Below are 20,744 nucleotides of genomic sequence, written 5' to 3'. Positions count from 1 at the left end.
TACAAACAGCCTGTATTTTTGTAACACGACCACACTAAACTTCCGTAGGCTGCGCGCATCCCCAGAATTTATTTTGTTATATCAAATCATATCAGAGGGGATGCGTGCAGCCTAGAACTTCCGAGGCTTCTTGCAAAAGATAAGGTGTCTCTTTGGCCTCTTTGTTTCGAAAGCAAAAAGCAAAAACTGCTTGAGCTGCTCTTAATTAGCTCGAGAGCTCGTTTTCTTCATTAATTACGATGAATCATATTCATAAAGATAACAAACAAGAAAGATAATTTGTTTTGATTCATGAATTCGTCATCGTCAAAGTTATCCTTCTGAATCATAAGTCATCGATCGTTACGTTACGTATAGATGACGTCGCCCGTTCTATATCATGTGTATAATCCTTGCCATGGGATTTTCTTTGTTGTTGAGTTGTGGACAGACGACCCATCGTAACCATTGATTTCGAGATCTATAGTTTTCTCATTGATTAATTACAAAAAATCCTGCATCGTTTCAAGAATGGGAAAGGATTAATTTTTATGTTCGCCATAGAAATTACATTATCAACTAGCTAGGGGTGTGTAGCACAATAATTGTCAATGTGGTGTAATAGCTCGGTGTGACCTAAGAGGGTTCGAGCCCTCGAGTCCATGTTAGAGGCCTGTAAAGCCTAACGTTCCAAAATTTGTCCCCGATTTTTTCTTTTTTTTGCGTTCGTTTTATAATACGCCTAAGAGGATTTGATTTTTTTGACAAATTTCTGATATACTCTTAAGATGAAAAATCCCATGTTTATAGACAAATAATGAAACAAAAAGACTTGATAGAGTATTTATTGTCAAATGATCTATTATTCAAATATTTGAGTCGTTTCAAATGTTTTAGTTGGCTGTACAAATCTCGTAGCGTAAAGGTAAGTAGCCCATAAATGAACCAAGTTGGCCAACAATTAAGCTGACACCAATGTGAAATGCGTAAATACGGGGAAAATTCCTAGGAAATTCCTGCAGTCAAAATTGAATGAATTTTAGGGAAAGAGGGTAAATTTCACCAAAACAAAGTGTCTTTGTACTAAGGTTTAAATTTGATATAAGATCGTAGTTTATTTTCTCTTTTTAGTCCATCGAAATGTAAAAAATTTTACATGAAAAATATGATTGAATGAGTTCCATACATTTTATGTCGATCGATCAGTGAAGCGAAGCTTTAGTTTAGAAGTCAACTTGGTTAGGATATAGTAAAAATATTGGTCAGCGGTTTTGACGGGGGCATTCTATCAACAACAAATACGAAATGATAGCCAAAATGATCAGTTATAGCCAGTTAAAAATAATCAAATTTTATTTTAATATATAATTTATTGCTGGAATTTTCAAGATGGAGAGTAAAATGGATACCAAACTAATACAAGATCTCACTACAAACAAGAAATTTTTGTTAAATTTCGTTAAAGAATGGAACGAAAGTCGTTTGGATATGTTTGCTCTGAGCCAACCCAACGAGGTGTGTCTTTTTACTATCATACGCAAATCTCACTCTATAATTGCCATGTAAACCCTGTTTGTTTTTCTTTTAAGAAGTTCTCTAGTTTTTTTTCATTCACTTTCTTCCTTTGTCAAGGCTGATTTCCAAAGAAAAAGCAACACCCACAAATAATGAGAATAAACTTTAAATTATAAGATGAGAACCTTGTTTTCAAAACAAATTTTTGAAGCCATCTTTTTTCATCCTTTTGAACATGTGTTGTTATAAAGCTGAGATTACCCATCTCATCTTCTTCTCTATTTGACAATGTGCTCTTCTATCTCATCTTCAAAACTCATTAAGCATGCCAAGGAGATTTTTATTAAAACTTCAGAAACCTACCACTTTGCCGACGACACTCATCTACTAAATCTCTCCCAAACTGTCTGGTCTCTGTGCGGAAGAGTGAACTCTGACCTCAGAGTTCTTGTCAGCTGGCTGAATGCTAACAAAATATCGCTTAACGCTAGTAAGACCGAATTTATCATCTTTAGGTCCAATAGGCGCCGTCTTGATACAGTTCCAAAAATCAAAATCTCGGGTAAGCGCTTAACCCCAAGTAAAACCATTAAATATTTAGGTGTCTATCTTGATGAACACCTCTCTTGGAAACAACATGTTGCTGTTGTTGCTGTAAAACTTCGTCGTGCAAATGGGGCTATCTCTAAACTCCGTCACTATCTCCCTCTTCCAAACCTTATCAATGTCTACCATGCTATCTTCTCTTCTCACATTCGCTATGCTTGTCAAACTTGGGGCCTCTGTGATAACACTGTCACTCACAGAATCCAAGTCCTACAAAACACTGCCATCAGGATTATGACTTTCCAAGAACCAAGGGCTTCTGTCACTCCCACCTATAATGAACTTAAAATCTTAAAATTCTTTGATCTCGTTGAAACACTCAACATTATGTTCATATACCGCTACCTGAACAGATACCTTCCTTCTGACTGTCTTTCTACTTTTACCTTTTCTACAATTCCTCATGACATTGGGACTAGAGCCAACCATATCAGCCTCCTCTTTGTCAGGAACGTCAATACAACCACCTTTGGCCTCCACTCTCTCACACAGCTAGCTTCACGTCAATGGAATAATTTACAAGAGCATCTTGATGACAAAAATCTACAAATCATTGAACCACTAGATTTATTATCACATATTCAAAAATTTTACCTCAACAAATACACCCCTCAGGAACCCCCTCGGCAACAGTAATTTCATACCAGAGTCTTATTATTGTTTTTAACTGTATATATTTCATGAAAAAAAAAATGTGAATACAAAAAGATTTATTTAGGATATATATGATACTTTAAAACTTTATTACTGTGTTATTCTATCATGTTATATTTTATATTATTTTATTTTATTTTACTTAAAACTTTTCATTTTTTTATTAGGTTGCACCATTTGTAATTAGGCTTCTAAACTTGGTGTCCCTTCCTTCGGGTAAATATATGTTTTGAATATCGCAATCCCTCATCTAATTCCGACACCCTCTTCAAGGAAGAGAGGATACGAAGGTTGGAATATCACTTATGCTGTAGTCATTTAGTCAAAGGGGATAAATTATCTTAACTAATTTTAACTTTTGTTTTCATTCAAAATGACTAGACGCTGAATGGAGAATTAGCCTGCTGCCTAACCGCCTACCGCCCCCAATGGGATTAACAAATAGCAAGTGTGTAACTTGCCGCGCAAGTGACGTCAAACGCTCCATCATTTTGCCACTAATTTGGTCTTCTTTGTTCCGGACACTTGCGCGTGTTCCACTACGAATCTTTTTCATATTTTGATTTAAAAGCCTATATGGTGCGAAAGAGAAATTGTGTATTTTTTAATACGCGGTTCACTAAACTCAAACAGTTAGTCACACTAGTGTCCCGCCAAAATGCATATCAAAGATTAATGCTGTGAGAGCACTATATCATTTACCTGACTCTCAAGCAAAAAAAACGCGCCGCAAAACTTCTAAAGGGATTCGCGAGAAAATAATCCGGCACTTTTTAATGAAATTAACTTTCTCAAAAACCATGAGAAATTACCTAAAATTTGAGCCATAGATCATAGTATGAACCCCCCCCCTTTTTTAAGGGGGGGGGATCCGAGTTTTCAAGGAAGGCTTTATAGGGGGGGATGGGCAATTTTCCAGTTAAAATGGGGGGTTTGAGCTTATAGGGGGGGATCAAATAAAAATGGGGGGGATAGTAACTTTTTGGTTAAAAAAACTTTTTTTTTTATGTTATATGTTGATTTAAGTCAATAAAATTTAATATCACATAATTTCGACTTATCTGATTTATTCTCACTGCACTTTGTTTTGAATCAGATTTTGTATTTCCTTGTTTTTTAACTATTGCCAATAATAATGTTCGAATTTTGTGTTTGAACAAAAGCGTTTGAACCCCGGCTCGGACCCCTGTAAATGGTGCGGGATCAAAAAATTTTAAAAATAGGGGGGATACCTTTATAGGGGGGGATGAAATATTAATGGGGGGGTTCAGACCCCTCTGCACACTATGTAGATGAAAAATTTGAGCCAAGTCAACATTGAGAACTAATTTGACTGCCAGATAGCCTATTTCCCGGAAATTTTGCCGGACCTCAAACACTGACCCATTTACATGTGTGGAATTGTTTTTACTTTAGCATATAAACAAGGCCTTAAAAATCGAAGCGCTGTCTCGGGAATTGAATGACAAATTTGGGTTGGTTGATTTTGGCTTCTGCACGTTTTATTTTGTTTCAAACTTTCAAGTTTTGATTAATTGTCTTGCGAACTTGATTCAGGTAACTCTCATCCTTGTTGTTGCAAATACATCCTGTAGATGACTGTTGTTATTTTTTCTGAAAGCTTGATTTCCTAGTGTGACTAACTGTCAAATCTAATGACTTTGGAGGTTCGGTGAAATGGTGGTGGAAAGGCCGTCCCATGTTGTGTAAGATAGTCCCAAGTTGGAGCAGTTGACGGTATATCAGTTTTATGGGATTTGGAGTGCGGGCCGATTTTATTTTTGTTTTCTCTCCTGTGGTTTTATTTTCGATTCCAAGCTATCCAAGCCAACATCTTAGCAACAGCACAGGGTTACTGTAAGTTGGTCTAATGTTGACATCCCTCTTCTAATTTTGACACCCTTCTTTATAGATAGTTTTTCGCCAGAACAAGGCTAAAGCTTTGCGGCAGGCAGTCTAAACTTAAACTTTATATCAGGATTAGGAGCGCTGTGGTATAGTGGTCATTGACCTTGGTTGCTGCACAGGCGACTGAGGTTCGATTCCCACTCGCAGCGGTTCACTTGGCAAGTGAATGAACCTTCGCCCGGGTCAACCCATGCCATGTGAGGAGAATTGGGTAGTCAGTCCAAGGTGCTGACGGGGCGCTCATTGAAAGCGTCTATAGTTGCGAAAATAGGCCTCAAAGCCTCCTGCAACTCAACCAAATAGAAAAAGAAATAGAAATAGGAAATAGGCTAGTCTTACCTCTTATCTTTCCATTTGCAACAAAACAATGCTAACAAGTTGGTACAACACATTGACAAATAATGCCTGTGATAATTTTATATCGAAATATTTGCAACAAAAATGAAGGTAGTCTCTTCCTCTGATTACTTTCTGGCGCTCCTTTGCAGACTGTTTACCAAAGATTCGTCTATTATCGACACCCCTCCTTTAAACTTGACACAGGATCTGTAAAATAATCAAAATAAACCTTGAATGAAATTCATGGTATGTCAAGGTTAGATGAATCTACAGTATTTAATTTCCACCAATAAGATTGCCACATTTCACACTGTCCTTTTTTTGGCACCGGTGGCCTTTCATTCAGTGCCTTGTCTGACAGTCAACCTCTTTCATTTTTTTCAATCTGTGATCTTAAGGTGTGGACTTTTTCTCAAAAAGAAACCACTGAAAACGAAAGTATTGATATGTGAGTTTTAGTCTGGCAGGCTGGAGACATAAAAAATGGTCCAATTTGGTTAGATTAAAGCATTTCTCATATTCCTTTTTAGAGCAGAGCGTGGTAATGCCAAGAATGGAAGATCTGTTATGAGATTCTCTTATACTTTTTTACTTTTTAGAAAATGCAATTCTCTGGGGTGATGCGGTTTTTCTTCCAAGATAGTGGACAAAAAGCAACCACCAAATGTATCCGAGTGACCAGCGATCAGTCAGTTGCGGACATCATGCCCACCCTCATTGACAAGTTTTGTCCGGATCTAAAGATGTTGTCAATGCCAAACTATGAACTGTATGAAATTCACGGAACTGGAGGTATTTATTCATCCTGATCTTATCTTGTTAACATCTTATTCATGTAGCAGATAAATCATTTGAACTAATTAAAACCAATTTATATCCTCTAAATATTTGTGTAGGAACTTTTTGACCTATTTTCCTTTTTATATTGTAGATCAAAGTACTTCTAGACCATTAAAATTGCTATTAAAATCATATCTGAACATGGTTTCAAGCAGAATTGATTTTAACAAACAAAATTAAAAGGGAGAAATTATTACTAGTACTAGTTAGTAATATTCCTCCTTGACTGTATTTGATTAAAAGTTAAAAAATTCACAAATTTATCAGTCTAAAAAAACAGTTAAAGATGTTAAAAAGTTGAATAAAAGAAAGTCATTGAAGATAATTATGTACACCATCGCAAAATAAAATGAGCTGTTTCAAATCTAGTTGGTCATCAAGAGTAAGTCTCTTGAAGGCAATGCTTAAGCATGTGCTCCCAGGTGTATTCAATATCACTTTCACTCTTTAGATGTTCGTAAACTGAATCCAAAACAAAGACCTCTCCTCGTTCAACTTCATTGGCACAACGATGACAGAGAGGGTAGATTTGTTCTCAAAAATGCTGAAGTCAAAATTCAACCTGTCAAGTTTTTTGAAATAAATCAAGATGAAGGACAATTGAAAAGACGACTCTCAAGACGTGAGAAGAAAGACTTGAAAAAGAAGCGTAAGGAAGAGCTTGCCCGTCAAAATAAAAAGAATCAAGACAAACTTCTTGCTGATAAAGTTTATAGAGAATTACCTGAAAGTAGTTTAACAAGAACAATTTCAAATCCTGAAGCTGTAATGCGTAGAAGAAGGCAACAGAAACTTGAAAAACGTATGAAAGAGTTTCAAAATAAAGGAGGACCTCAAACTGGTGGTATCTTGAAAATATTTGCCGAAAGTTTGAAACCAGAAATCCCTTACAAAACTATTCTAGCATCTGTAAAAGACAATGCTGATGTTATAACAAAAGCAGCCTTAGAAAAGTTTTTATTACCTGACGAAAACCCGATTTATTTTTGTATTGTTATGGCTATCATTGCACCTGGAGAGGCAAATAATCCTGGAAATGTCAAAGAACGAATCATCCGATCTTCAGATTGTCCGCTTGCTATACAAAATAGCTGGCCAAGATCTAAAGGAGTCATTACCTTTCACTTACGACGAAAAGACGATGCTCCAGAAAATACTAGTAAAATACCAAAAGATGATAAAAAAGCTAAAGGTCGAAATCAGTCAAGTTCTCAGCCACCATCGCAACAACCCAAACCTCCACCAGCCACAAGAGGGCCCCCACCTCCGCTAGAACAAAAACTTGATTATGACATAATGCCATATTTCTTGGAACTTACACCAGAAGGAAAAGAAATCAGTTATAAACCCAAACTTTATTACATTCGAGCACACGAAACAGTCATTGGTAGTAGTAGAAATCCTTCACCTGGAGTTCAATATTTACAATTATTTTCACCGAAAATTTTAGCATCACATTGTTCCATCGTGAATGAAGATGGGTGTGTTTCTATCATTCCGCATGGGCCAGATGCTGATGTACGAGTTTCAGGGAAAAGGATTTTTGATACCACTATTTTGAGTAATGGGAATGTGGTTCAGTTTGGAGGCCTTCATACTTTCCGGTTTTGTAATCCACTTGATCCGGCTCATTCTGAGAAAAGTAGTATAGCTAGTGAACATGGTATACCACCTTACAGACCACCAACATCACCAGGGTAAGGCATTGATGTATTTTAAATTTTTATTAGTGCCATTCAGCTTGATAATAGCCAGTTTATATCAGAAGATATCGAAGACAACGGTAATAGTGAAGTGGACGCAAAACAAAGTTGAATGTTGATGTACGGTTCTATATAGCCTTTGCCCACCTATTATTTTGGTGTTTTACCACCATCGAGCAAAGTGGACCAGGGGGGGGGGTCAGTACTAAAATGTAAGACATACATGAGTACTAAAAGGATTTTCGCTAATTTTTGACATACCCCCACCTATTTTTCGAAAATGTTATTTTAGTACACATGTACTAAAATTATTTTGAGCAATTTAACATAGATACCACCCATTTTTTGCCCTTTTACGGCTTTAAATTTACCAAAATGGGGTCATTGTTACAAACCTAGTCGAACTTAGAGCATCAATCTGCAAAATAATATAATTTTATTACTAAACTGTGCTGAACTGTACATAAAAATATTTTTAAAAAATATTTAAAAAATTGGAAAAATTCTGAAAGATTTCTGAAGATTTTTTCAAAAATTCCTGAAAAAAAAATCAAATTTTTTCCAAAATTGTTAAAAAAATGCTCCATTTTGGCTGATTTTAGAACAAAATACTAAGATTTTTCGAAAATTCGAAAAGGGACCACCCTTTTTGGTATTTTAGTACACATGGTACTAAAATTATTTTTGAGCTTTTTTGCAGTACCACCACGTCACTAAATGTCATGATGTCTGAGATTTTAGTACCGACCCCCCCCCTGAGTGGACGGCAATTTTGGTTAAATGTCAACTTTGCTTTATACCGTCTCCTTCGATTTCATCTCAAATACAAAACTCGGTAATAACTACAATCTTTGATTTCAGGCTGTCTAGTATACAATGAGAAAAGTGATAAGTAAAGCCTGTATTTTGATATACAAAAATAACCACATTGGAATTCTTTTCATAGAATGGGGAGTCCACCAATGTCTCCAATATCACCAGAATTGAAAGAGAAAATCCTCAATGAACAAATTGGAGCAGGAGTTGACGACGACTTGGATGCGGACGTAGCTGAAACAACCTTTGGCGTTGATGGTGGTATCGAAACAGAAAAGATTCCAAGACATATATATTCTGCAAGGGTGAGATAATTTACTGTGTGTACTCTCAAAAGATTTATTTATTTGAATTGAATATTATCTTGGAGACTACTTTGCCATCAGTTATCATCAAAGTATCAGAGGGCCTTTTTTCCTTCTGGTTCATAGTTTTAATACATTTACTTACCTTGTTCAGAGTGCTGAAAATCTTTTGGACGAAGAAACAGTGGTATTACGACAAAACTTCCGCAACAGTTTCAAGAAACACCGCCAATCAGCACCTAATCTTTTGGATCGCAACTTGAATGAAGAAAATCTCCTTCCTGCTACACTCACTTTCCTAGAGAATGGAAAAGATGCATTCTTCGCAACCGTTATCAGTGAGGTCAACGGAGCTGCAGTCAATTTTAAATTGGCTCCTACCTACACACTATATTTGGTTGCAAGACATGTATATTCTCCAGCGTATAGGCCTGGTTTGAACCCAGTTGATCGTTCAAAAGTGATCACCTCGACCACTAAGAGAATTGCAACTAGCGTTCAACAGACTATACAGGTAAATGGGTTATTTTTGCATTTCTTGAGAGGACTTTTAGTCACTCCAAACTTTTTCGTTCATATAAACTGTTTTACTCTCAAAGTTAAAGAAGATCTCATTCACTCCTGGTCGTATTGAGCTAATTTGTTGAAACAACATTCTTTCTTCCAGGAAAATGATTGCTTGGCAGGAGGGTTAGCTTTTTGGATGGCAAATGCTTCCGAGTTGCTTCATTTCTATAGACAGGACATGGACCTTGGGCCATTAACACAATCAGCTCAAGCGATATTAGCACAGTCCATACAAGAATCGTTCGCGTGAGTAAAGCTCATTGAGATTAACAATTCGGTAAAAAAGTTGTCGTTTATTTCTCTATATAATTCTTTTGCTTTTGGTACAGAATGTTCGACGGGCATCCTGTTGTTTTCAAATGATATATCTTTTGACATCCTCATTTAAAAGTAGCAATTCCATATGTTAAATTAAAAGAAAGTCAACAAAATTGTGTTCATTCAGCAGAAGCTTTTCGGTATAACCATCATCAGTGCTACAATCATTGATAAACCATGGCACAAAGTCCAAAAATGAGCCTCCCCTCTCCTCCCTCTAAGCAATGTTGCCAGAGTGACTCAAGGACCGGCCAAGCAATATTTCTTTCCCACCACCAACATTTCTCGGAGGGGAGGGGGAAGTTATTGCACTGTTTCTAAATTTGACCGCCGGAAATGTGCCATATATTGGCAATGATTGTAGATCTTGAAATATGAATTAAAAATCAAATACTCTTTGGATGTTTTTAATATTCAGATTACTGGTCAACGCTATGGAAGATGAATTAGCTCTGGCATTGCCAGCTTTCTTGGATCCTTCAGAAGAAGTGGACATCCACGAACACGATATCGACGCCATTTTGAACGATGATGTTCTTGAACGAGCAGAATCGGTCGAATTACTGAACTGGAATAGTGATACCGATGACAGAGCTTTCAGGATGGGACCCAATGGGCGACCCTTAAGTGGAGAACAATGGATTAGACCAGGTAAACGGTTTCTTTGTTCAGTGGCTAACCTTTAAAATGTAATTGATTTTTCTTCCTGGAGTTGACAACTTCATTGATGGTAATGTCTTTAAAACAAATTGCAATCTCATCATAATACCTTTTGGACCAATAAGATAGTTAAGCTTTATTATTTACTCATTTTACAACTTTCTTCCAGCTGCTCGAATTCATCAGAACGGTGCACCAGAGATGGCGGATGTTTTGTACATCCTTTCATCTGCAATGTCATTGCTTCGAAGATGTCGTGTCAATGCTGCTCTTACCATTCAACTCTTCTCGCAACTCTTCCATTACATCAACATGTGGATCTTCAACCGTATCGTCCTCGAACCTGATCTTCGCTTGTGTTCTCGCAGTTGGGGTCACAAATTGCGATTAAGGTTGAGCTTTGTCGAAGCATGGGCTGAACGACAAGGTTTGGAACTCGCAGCTGATTGCCATTTAGCAAGAATTGTTCAGGTAAATGTTCCACTCGCCTTGCCTTGTCCTCAATTTGAAATGAAGAGTTTCCTATAAACGTAGAAATATAAAAATTCAACAGAGAAAAAAACAGGGTAACACAAAGATTGCTTAGACCTGCTTAGATTAGTACTATTTGTATTTGACGTCATCATCCACCATTTTATTTTCTAGGCTGCATATTTATTGGAATCTTCCAAAGATAGTCACGACGATATAGTGGATATTTCTCAACAATGTTTCAAGTTGAACTCCCTTCAATTACGATGTCTTTTGCAAAATTACCAACAAGAGAGCGGTGAATCAAGGATCCCTCAAGGTGAAAAAGAAAAACATCTTCAAGCTTTAAAACATTTATTTTTTCAAATTTTCATTCTTTGCACCTGCAGTAGTTTTTATCACCAGATTGAAATCGCAATCTTGACATATCGTGAGCTGTGACAGTACACATGTATAAGCGCAACGAAAGCTTCGCCAGTAAAATAGTGAACTAATCACGATTTTCGCATTACTTGTGTACTTGTGTATGAATTAGGGTTAGTCCATCCTGGCTACTCATACGGAACCTGACGTTTTAGTTTGGGTTGTTTGGTGTTATTGGTTGTCAGTAGACTGAGTGCGGTATACTTTACATGTTGCTATTTATACACTTGAACATGTCATTGAAGAACCGTAATGCTGTGCAATTATTGACTTTCCGAACTTCCATTCATTAGACCTGGTGGAAACGATCGTGGCAGTAGCAGAGAGTACAGCGGATGAGTTGACCATCAGTGATGGGCGAGAAGTCAAACTGGAAGAAGACGTCCAATTGCAACTTCCTTTCTTGCTGCCAGAGGAAGGTTATTCGTCAGATATCATCAGAGGTGTTCCACCTGGTCTGCAAGAATTCCTTGAACCTCTTTGCGATACAGGTATGATGCTCAATCGATTGTCGGAAATGTTTTTCTTCCTATCTTTATAAAAATAACTTAGCAGACTGCTGTTCAATATTTAAAATCTTCTCGTGTTTTCACCGTACTGTCTCATCTTGTTATAGGCTTGTGTGAGTTATCTTTAAATCCATCTTCAATGGGACTTTGGACAGTATATCAAGAGCCTTATGATATAGATGGTAAGATTATGTTTATTGCATATTTCCATCTTCAAATTCTGGATTTTTAATTCGCTTACCTCTTTGGCCTCAGTTTCCAGTAATTGTTCCTTTCAAATTTCACCATTTGGCAGATCTCTTAATTGATTAATCTTTGTGTTGCCTTTTGACACCATTAATACTTTCTTAATTACATCATTTCTCTGTCCTTTTCACCTCAGAAAATGACGATCCGAATCGGGATAGCCAGGTAAGAGTAATTCTTAATTTTCAAAACAATTTCAACATTTTGAAATAGTGTTATTACAGTGTATGTAAAGAGTATCAACAGCATATCATGGTATCCATAAATTTAGAGGTGAACATCCACTTTTCAAACGTTCACAGTTTTTGAAAATGAAATATGAAATCTAATGCTTTAACGTTCACCATCACCTAAGTTTCTTTTCAACTCATTTTATTTCATTTCATTTAGCTGGTAGAAGAACTTCCCATTCAAAGAGTGACCATCGATAAAGGCAAGAGTGGGCTGGGCCTGAGTATATGCGCTGCAAAGGGAGTCCATTCAGACTTCCCTGGTATTTACATCAAAGCTGTTATTAAAGGTGGTTTAGCTGACCAGGTGAATAGTTCGCTTTTCTTACTATCCTCTCTGTGAAGTGAGGGAGTAGCCACTTTTTGGACCTACCCCGGTGGGGTGGAGGTCCTATAAATTAACCTTCGTCCGTTCGTCCGTTCGTCCGTTCGTCAGTTCGTCTGTTACCAACTTTTCTCGGGATTGAATCCATAGGAATCTTTTGATTTTTGGTACAAAGGTGCAAAATGGTAGTGGTCAAAATGTGACGGAGCCCGATTTTCGAGAAAAAAAATTTGGGCTAAAAAACGGGGTTTTTTGACTTTGTGAAAAAGTGGATCATTAATTTTTTCAGATTTTTTGCATGAAAGTAGGGTACCATCATAGGTAAAAGTTGGATTAAGCAGATTTTTGCAAAAAAAATTTGTTGGCTCAAAAAACGCATGTTTATCTATAAGAACCACTATTAATAAGCATACATCAATGTTCTTAGTCAAATTACTCAATTTCTTTATGAGATAGATGTTTTTTTGCTCATGAGGGCTTACTTTTGAAGAATATGTGTATTTAGACAGCACATTTTGGTTGCTTGGCGTGTTTTTATAGAAAAACTAGCCAAATTTGTCATTTTTTTATAAGCACATCAATTACTTAGGTATTAGATTTTCTCGAGATTGGCTCTTTCATTCTTTATGATTTTTTGCACAAAGATGCATAACTATAAACCCTTGAATGTGACGGAGCCCGATTTTCGAAAAAAATGTTTTTGGGCAAATTTGGGCCAAAAAAAGGCTAAAAACGGGTTTTTTGGACTTCGGGAAAAATTGGATCATTAATTTTTTCTAATTTATTGCATGAAAGTAGGGTACCATCATAGGTAAAAGATGGCTCAAGCAGATTTTTGCAAAAAAAAATCTGTTGGCTCAAAAAACGCATGTTTATCTATAAGAATCACTATTAATAAGCAAACATCAATGTACTTAGTCAAATTACTCAATTTTTTTATGAGATGGATGTTTTTTTTGCTCACAAAGTCTTGAAAGTCAAGAGCATGAAATTTTAGTTTCCAAACGTTTTTTTTATAAGAAACAAACGACTAATTTTATTTGGTCGTCACTATTTGTGTTCTGAATGATTGTTTAATGGTCACTTCTCGTAGATATCAATTATAAATGTGTTAAATGCACAACCAGGTAGGTCCATAAAAGTATCACTTGTTTATTGTAAATGATTCGACGCTGACATGATTTATCGTGACCACACTCAGAGTCATCGCTATTTTCATTATGAACATTGTGATATAGAATTTCAAATCTATCTTTGGTTGTCTTCAATGGTACTAAAACATGGTCATGGGATAACCTCCTCCCCCTTCCCAGGAAGACGGGGGAATCAGCTTTTGCCCTGGAGGGGGAAGTGAATATTTTCACCTTGCATTAGTCCCCCACTAATGCAAATGGGGGATTTCAGGAAGTGGGGGGAAGAAAGTGCAAAGATTAGGTATAATATTTAAAATAGATGATTAAAGGGACATAAAAGTAGTGGCGAAATTTGTAAACAAACCGTTTGCAGCGGATACAAAATCAAAACAAATGTAACATGTCAAGATAAAAAATGATTATTTTAATTGTTTTTAGTAGGGGACCAATCCTTAGGATCCGTGACATCTTTTATGCGACGCAACCGCATGTGGTTACATGTTTTTTTCTTTATAAGCATTGCACTTATAAGCATATCTAGGCTCAGATATGAGGAAAAATTAAGCATATGGCAAGCATGTTTTTTTTCCTGATTTTCAGTATTTCCCTGAATTTATGCTTTGGATTTAAGCATCCCCTCAAGCATTTTTCAGCCTTATTAAGCTTTCAACCTAAGCATTTCTGAGCCTGTTTTCAGATTTTTGTATGCTTATAAAAAAAACAACATGTAGTTCGAAAGTAGGAAGGTTTTTAAGACTTTTTTGAGAGGGGGCCCGCGAATTAGGCCCGGTAAAAGTTTTTATGACTAAAAGACTGACGTTTACGGACAAAACCTAATCCTAAGGATTGACCCCCTACTATTTACAAATTTTTTTTGGACACGTGATTTTAATTGTTCTCTTTAATGACACATGTTCGCGCAATGTTTACATTTAAATACTAATTTAATGTCCCTTTAAATGTATCTATATTTCCAGCGTTTGTGTGTTCATTGCAGGAATTTGTTATTTTTGTTAAGTTATTATGCAAAATATAGCGAATAGCGATAGCGAATAGCGATAGCGAATAGCGATAGCGAATATAGCAAATATTCTTCCCATAGGGGGAACCCCGGAAAAAGGGTAGGTTGGGGGAGACCAAATGGGGGTTTTAGGCCCCAGATAAGGGGGGCTGAAAACCTGAAGGGCACCATGATGGTCAGCACTGTATTTTATATTAAAGATTTTCTTTTTCTTTGTCGATCTTTAGGACGGCCGACTTGAAGGTGGTGATCAAATTTTGAGTGTCAACGAAAGCAGTTTAATCGACGTCACCCAAACACAGTATGATGATTTTAGCTTTGCAATATCTTTCCTCTTCCCCAAATGACCATACGGAAATTAAAAATAATCATGAAAAAAACTTGATTAACTTTTGGTAAGAAATGTAAAAGAATAAACAGCTCATAAAAGAAGATTCTGAATAACGAGACTGAAATACGAATTTCTTGTTTTGTATTACAGAGCGGCGAAGATCATGGGCAAAAGTGGTCCAGTGATTACGTTGGAAATCATGAAAGGAGCTGCTTTTTATCACGGGCTTGCAAAACTGGTTGAAGACCAACCAAAAAGTAAGATTTTCATTTTGATTAAACCATTTTTACGACTTTTTGTTGATAATTGCATGAATTTGATAACCCATGCATTTCACGTCTTTTTCAAAAAGTGAATTTTAATTTCAAATGCAAAAGTTGGCAGCTACTTGACCAAATTCAAAAAATTATACCTTAAAATTTACGTTAAACTATCATCTTTCTAATAAATTATGTCTAAACTTTGTTTGGTACAAAAGTCCAAAAGATCACTTTGAGTCACCTGGTATCTTTTTTCCACCATAGGCATCGGAGGACATGCTCGTGAAAGCAGCGTGGACAGCGGTAAAGCCACCAAGATGCAGAGATCGTCCTCCAGAGACTTGGTGGACCAGCAACCTCCACCTCCAGAACCTCTCCCCAAACGAGAAGAATACCATTCGAGAGGGAATTCTTATGACGCAGCGTCAAGTCACGCCCCGCCGCCCTTACAACCTAAACCTCATCAACGAGGTGCATCGTATGATTCGAGAGACATGTATTACCGAGATGACGAAATCGATATGCATGCGCCGCCCCCTCTGCAACCGAAGCCGAACCAAGAAAACGGATCTTATTACAACCACGACGATCCGTACCAACAGGAAAGCAATTTGTCTTCACATCATCGATATCAAGAAACTGATCTGGATCAACCGGAACCGAATGATCCTTATGAACAGCGGGACGACCGCCATTCACGTGATAACTCTTATGATTCTTCTTCACAGAAACGTGCGCCACCACCAACACAGCCCAAACCGAAGAAGGAGGCCGTCCCTCCTCCAGAACCGGAACCGGTGCGCGAACCAGAACCACAACATAACGAATCTGATTACGATTCGGACGGTAATTTAATGACGGTGGAAGAAAAATCACGTCGCTTTAGACAATTACAACGACAACGTGAATACGAAGAAAGACTCGCTAAATGGGAAGAAGAGAGGAAGCGAAAAGAAGAAGAAGAGGAGGCGTTGAAAAGACAAAAAGAAGAAGAAGACGCGGAACGACAGTATGAGGTGAGTGTGCCTCAAAATGGTACTTCATGTTCTCCTAATTGTGAGGGGAAGAGGTATTTTAAGGGTTTCTTAACGGCGAAGAATTATATAATTTTTGTTAAATTTATCTTTTTTTATCGCCAGGAGGAAGTGAACAGACGGAGAGTGGAAGAAGAGGCTCGCCTTGAAGAAGAGAGAGTGCGAGAGGATGAACGAAAGAAAAGAGAAGCAGAACGAAGAAGAGAGGAAGAAAGAAAACAGCGCGAAGAAGAGGAACAAAGAAGAGCTGATGAAAGGAGGAAAGCTGAAGAACGAAGGAGAGAAGAGGAAAGAGAGCGAGAAGAACAACGAAGATTGGCTGAAGAAAGGAGAGCAGCAGAAGAAAGAGCTGCTGCGGAGAGAAGGAGAGTAGACGAACGAAGACGTGAAGAAGAAGATTTACGAAGGAAAGAGGAAGAGCGAAGACGAAAAGAAGAGGAAGCAGAGAGAGAAGCAGAAGAACAAAGAAGGAAGATGGAAGCTTACAGAGCGGAGGAAAAACGGAAGCGAGAACAAGAAGAAGAAGATAAACGGCGTAAAGAGAAATTACGTCTCGTTGAAGAACGCAAACGTAAGGAGGCGGAAGAAGCCGACGAACGTGTGCGTAGACGTGAGCAAGTACAACGGGAAAACGAAGACCGTAGACGTAGAGAGTATGAAGAAAGCATGGCTCGACGCCAGCAAGAGCAAGATCGAGCGCGCCGTGCTGAAGAAGAGAAGCGTAGAGAGGAAGAGGAGAGAAAAAGACAACGAGAGTATGAAAATCGTGTCAGTGTGAACAATTCGTACAACAACGCACATGCGCAAGAGGAGCTGGATGACGATATTGCAGGGATCAATGACGCCATTCGTGAAGCGGAGCGGATCGCAGCGGAAATGGATCTCTTCATGATGGAAGAGGAAATGAAGATCGAAGAAGGAGCCAAACAGAAGAGGGAAAAAGAAAAATCACAATGGGAATATCAAGCCAAACCGGCTGTTCAAACAAAACCCGCCCCGTCTAGGACCAATGTAAGTCGTTTTCGTTTTTCTGTTATTACAAGGGTTGAGCATCTTCAAAGTATAACTCAAGATATTTTTTCGCCATCCATTTATCTTGACTTCAGAAGTTCCACCTTTTTCCTTCATAGAATTATGGAAAGCCATCAGAAGCACCAGCCAAGAAACCTCAACCACATTATCAACCTCTATCGAATACGACATCCAAGCCTCCACCGAATACGACATCCAAGCCTCCACCGAATACGACATACAAACCTCCAACAAGCATCACATACAAACCATACCAAAAGGTCGACCTGGTCATCAACACTCAACCAATGAAACGCTCATCTTCGCGTGAAAATTTGTTAGAAACCAACCTTGATGATATCGACACATCCTCTTTCTTACCGCCACCGCCACAGGTAGGGTGGACTTTCTGTACCAGGACCCATCCAGATGAACTGACTTATACCGAACATGTGTCATGAGCTCTCTCTTTGATTAGAATAAGGTTTTTAGAGTCAAGTTAGGGCTCTGCGACTTAAGGTATTAACTAAAAATGCTGATTATGACCATATGTAACCAGTTATGCCACAGGCGTAAAATAATATCAAAATAATCAATAGTTTCTAACATATTTATTTTGTTTCATTATCTTCTTCGAGTTAAAAGTTTTGTTTTTAAATGAGAGTGATATCGTTTGCTTACTCATCTACTTCAATTTACAAGCTTTTCACAAGATTGGTCAGAAAGAGGAAAAGAAAAACAATTTTTTTTATTCAGCACAATAGGGAGACACTGTGATATGAAACATGTCTGATATGAGACATGTGTCTGATATGAAATGGGAACACTTTATGTAATAATAAAACCTTTAACTTTAAAGCAAAGTCTCGCGTCTCAGAATTTTGATTGTTTCAACACATTTGACTTCTTCTGTTAGGACTTGTTGGATGAGCAAGATTTCCATCTTGTTGGTAATGAAGAAACAAACATTGACTCAACTGATGATGAAGCTGAATTACCGCCTTCCAAACCCGCCCCTATACCCTCAAAACCCGCCCTACCGTCTTCTAAATCTCAAGTGACGTCAAATGTTCCTGTCATGCCACGCTACAACGCCAAGAGTCAATTTCAACGTCATGAACAGGAGCGAACTCACCATGACCAACATTCAAGGTAGGTTTTGATTTTATCATTCTTTGTCCGAGTTGCTTACCTAGCTTTGAGGATAGAAGTTTGGTTTTCAATCAACTATATTGTATTTTAAAAATCACAAAGTCACCGCTATCTACAGTTGACGCTTTCTAATCTGTCCTAATTCGATTTTCAAGGAAGATTGGATTTTCATCGAATAAGGGAGCGCAACGAAAGGGTGTCGTTTACGAGCGTATCGAAAATTAGAACGTTGAATACACCTATTTCCTATTAGCAGATTCATGCAAAAGTCACGAAAAAACGTCGAGTAAACAAACTTTGATTGGCGGAGGCATGCAAAGATTACCTCATACTCTGGACATTTAAAAAAAATGCTTGTATATGCAATATTTCAGCCAATCAGAGACTTTCTCGACGTTTTTCGTGACTTTTTTACATGAATCGGCTAATAGGAAATACGTGTATTAAAGAGCTTCAGTTGTATTTAGTTCGATGAATATTCTGTTCTCAATATTCAACTCACGTTGCCTCAAACCTGTATACCGTATTACTTCGAATAAACGCCCCCTTCTTGTATAAGGTATGTTGAAGCTTATTGTTGAAAAACTGTGAAAATGATTATCTCTTTTCCACTCTCAAATTTTAACTAATTTTCCCTTCTTATTTTCTTTGCAGAGGATTTGCACGTGCACCGCCACCAGCAGTTCGCCCAAAAAGTTTCAAACCGCCATCTTCAACGCCCGCGACCAATGCTGTCAAAGGTGAGTTTAAATCACGTTCTGAAAATGACTACGATCGAAGGAGACAAACTCTCGATAAAGACTTTGATGCGTCAGGTAATCATCGTTCGTCCGCGCGAAAGAATTCATCCGAAGAAGAGGACGCTCCACCACGCCCTCCTCCACCCAAAAGCGTAACGCCATCGCCACGCCATTCCAAATCACCACAATTTACATACGCCAACGGGCATCAAGACTTTCCGCGCTCTTATTCGTTCGGCAAACGTAACGACGCCCCAATAAACAATGGAACAGAAGGGGCGGGGGCGGAGACTGTAGACTTCAAAACGAAGATGAGAATGTTTAACAAGTACAACCAGTAACGAAATGAAGAAAAGTTGGAATGTCGAGATATCAGAAAAATGAAAATTCTGCTGCGTTTAGTTCGCTTGAAGAGTAAAGAGTGTCCTAGATAATGCTTATGCTTTCCGAAAAAATAGTATTTATAATGCTGATGGTAGACTTGTTTTCGTTAAAAAAAATACCGCTAATGAACTCAATTTGAATGCTGAGATTTGTGGTAAATCTAATCGTGGGAACTGTCTGTTCATTAACTTTCCCGGTTAAACTCGCTGGTCCAAATAAGGATCAAAATAAAGTGTCTGTCAGTACATAGTATGGAGTCAGTCCACTTTAACTTGAACAGTTCCCTGGTGCTTTTATTATTCCAATTTTGGTTTCTCGAGAAGACTTAACTTTGCTCTCATCTGTTTAAAAACTCAAGAGTCAATGAAATGTATTGGGAATATTTCCCTGGTAATTTTTTACAGGTGATATTATAAAATGAATGTATTTGATTTTATAGATTTGTTTGTTTAGGTATATTATTGTTTTAGTTACTTAATGTCTGAAGGTAAGTAATGGTCATTCATTGCTTTCACTTACTATGCTGAATTTCTTTTAGAAAGTGCGTCCATGACATTCCTGCGAAATAAGTTGCATTATCCCGTCCTTCCTTTGAAGAAGCCACCTATTGTAGTTCAGCAAAATTTTTTGTGGGATGAAGTTCTCAGGGTGTTAGATGCAGGTGTGTATGACTATCGCCGTGTAGTAATAGGTATTTAATTAATTTTTAATGGAACTTTTATATGGATGAAATCGATTATATAAATATGCTAACCACACTATTGTTTTTATACTATTTTTTTGTGATTCAATTTTTTTTGGTAAAATTTCTAAAAGTTTTTCTTACGCGCTCAGCCATTTAGACATCTGTTTAGCTTTTTGTTTTTGTAAGTAGTAATTATAAAATGTTAGATAATGGTGAACGTTATTCTTCTTTGAGACAGGAGACAAACACAAAAACCTATCGGATAAAATCAAAGTTTTGAAGCAATCTTGATTTCTTGCGAAAAGCTCAATCTGATAATTTGGGTAGACATAAATTTTAAATGTTTATTAATTGCTCAATCGTTTGTAAAACGTAACAATAAAATCTCCTGTCAGCCTTTAGGTGAATTTTGTAGATATTTTATTGCAAATAATGATATCTCTATGTTTTGTACTTCTAGCTTTTGCTTTTTTCTCAATTTTCTTTTTTGTACACTACACATTTCAATATTCTTTTATTCTCTTTTCTCGATTTGGGAAGATTAACTTATGTCAAAATTATTAAAGAAACACACTTTAT

General features: G+C 37.4%; 1 protein-coding gene across 1 annotated transcript; it reads left to right on the top strand.

Annotated features, from left to right (window-relative positions):
• Nucleotides 1-1,216: 1,216 nt before the first annotated feature.
• Nucleotides 1,217-20,664, top strand: LOC136801292 (afadin-like). Its single transcript, XM_067057925.1, has 20 exons — nt 1,217-1,494; nt 5,601-5,793; nt 6,293-7,538; nt 8,491-8,665; nt 8,820-9,179; nt 9,333-9,478; nt 9,969-10,201; nt 10,380-10,681; nt 10,856-11,000; nt 11,398-11,595; nt 11,721-11,795; nt 11,996-12,024; nt 12,250-12,396; nt 14,796-14,869; nt 15,050-15,156; nt 15,424-16,175; nt 16,299-17,204; nt 17,324-17,599; nt 18,121-18,356; nt 19,011-20,664. The coding sequence occupies exons 1-20, from the start codon at nt 1,369-1,371 to the stop codon at nt 19,435-19,437; spliced, it is 6,153 nt and encodes a 2,050-aa protein (XP_066914026.1). The 5' UTR covers nt 1,217-1,368; the 3' UTR covers nt 19,438-20,664.
• The last annotated feature ends 80 nt before the right edge of the window (nt 20,665-20,744 follow it).

The sequence above is a fragment of the Clytia hemisphaerica genome, unplaced genomic scaffold (genome assembly GCF_902728285.1).
Source record: "Clytia hemisphaerica strain Z4C2 unplaced genomic scaffold, Clytia hemisphaerica genome assembly, whole genome shotgun sequence".
Taxonomy (NCBI): Eukaryota; Metazoa; Cnidaria; class Hydrozoa; order Leptothecata; family Clytiidae; genus Clytia; species Clytia hemisphaerica.
This window is presented reverse-complemented; position numbering and strand designations above follow the sequence as displayed.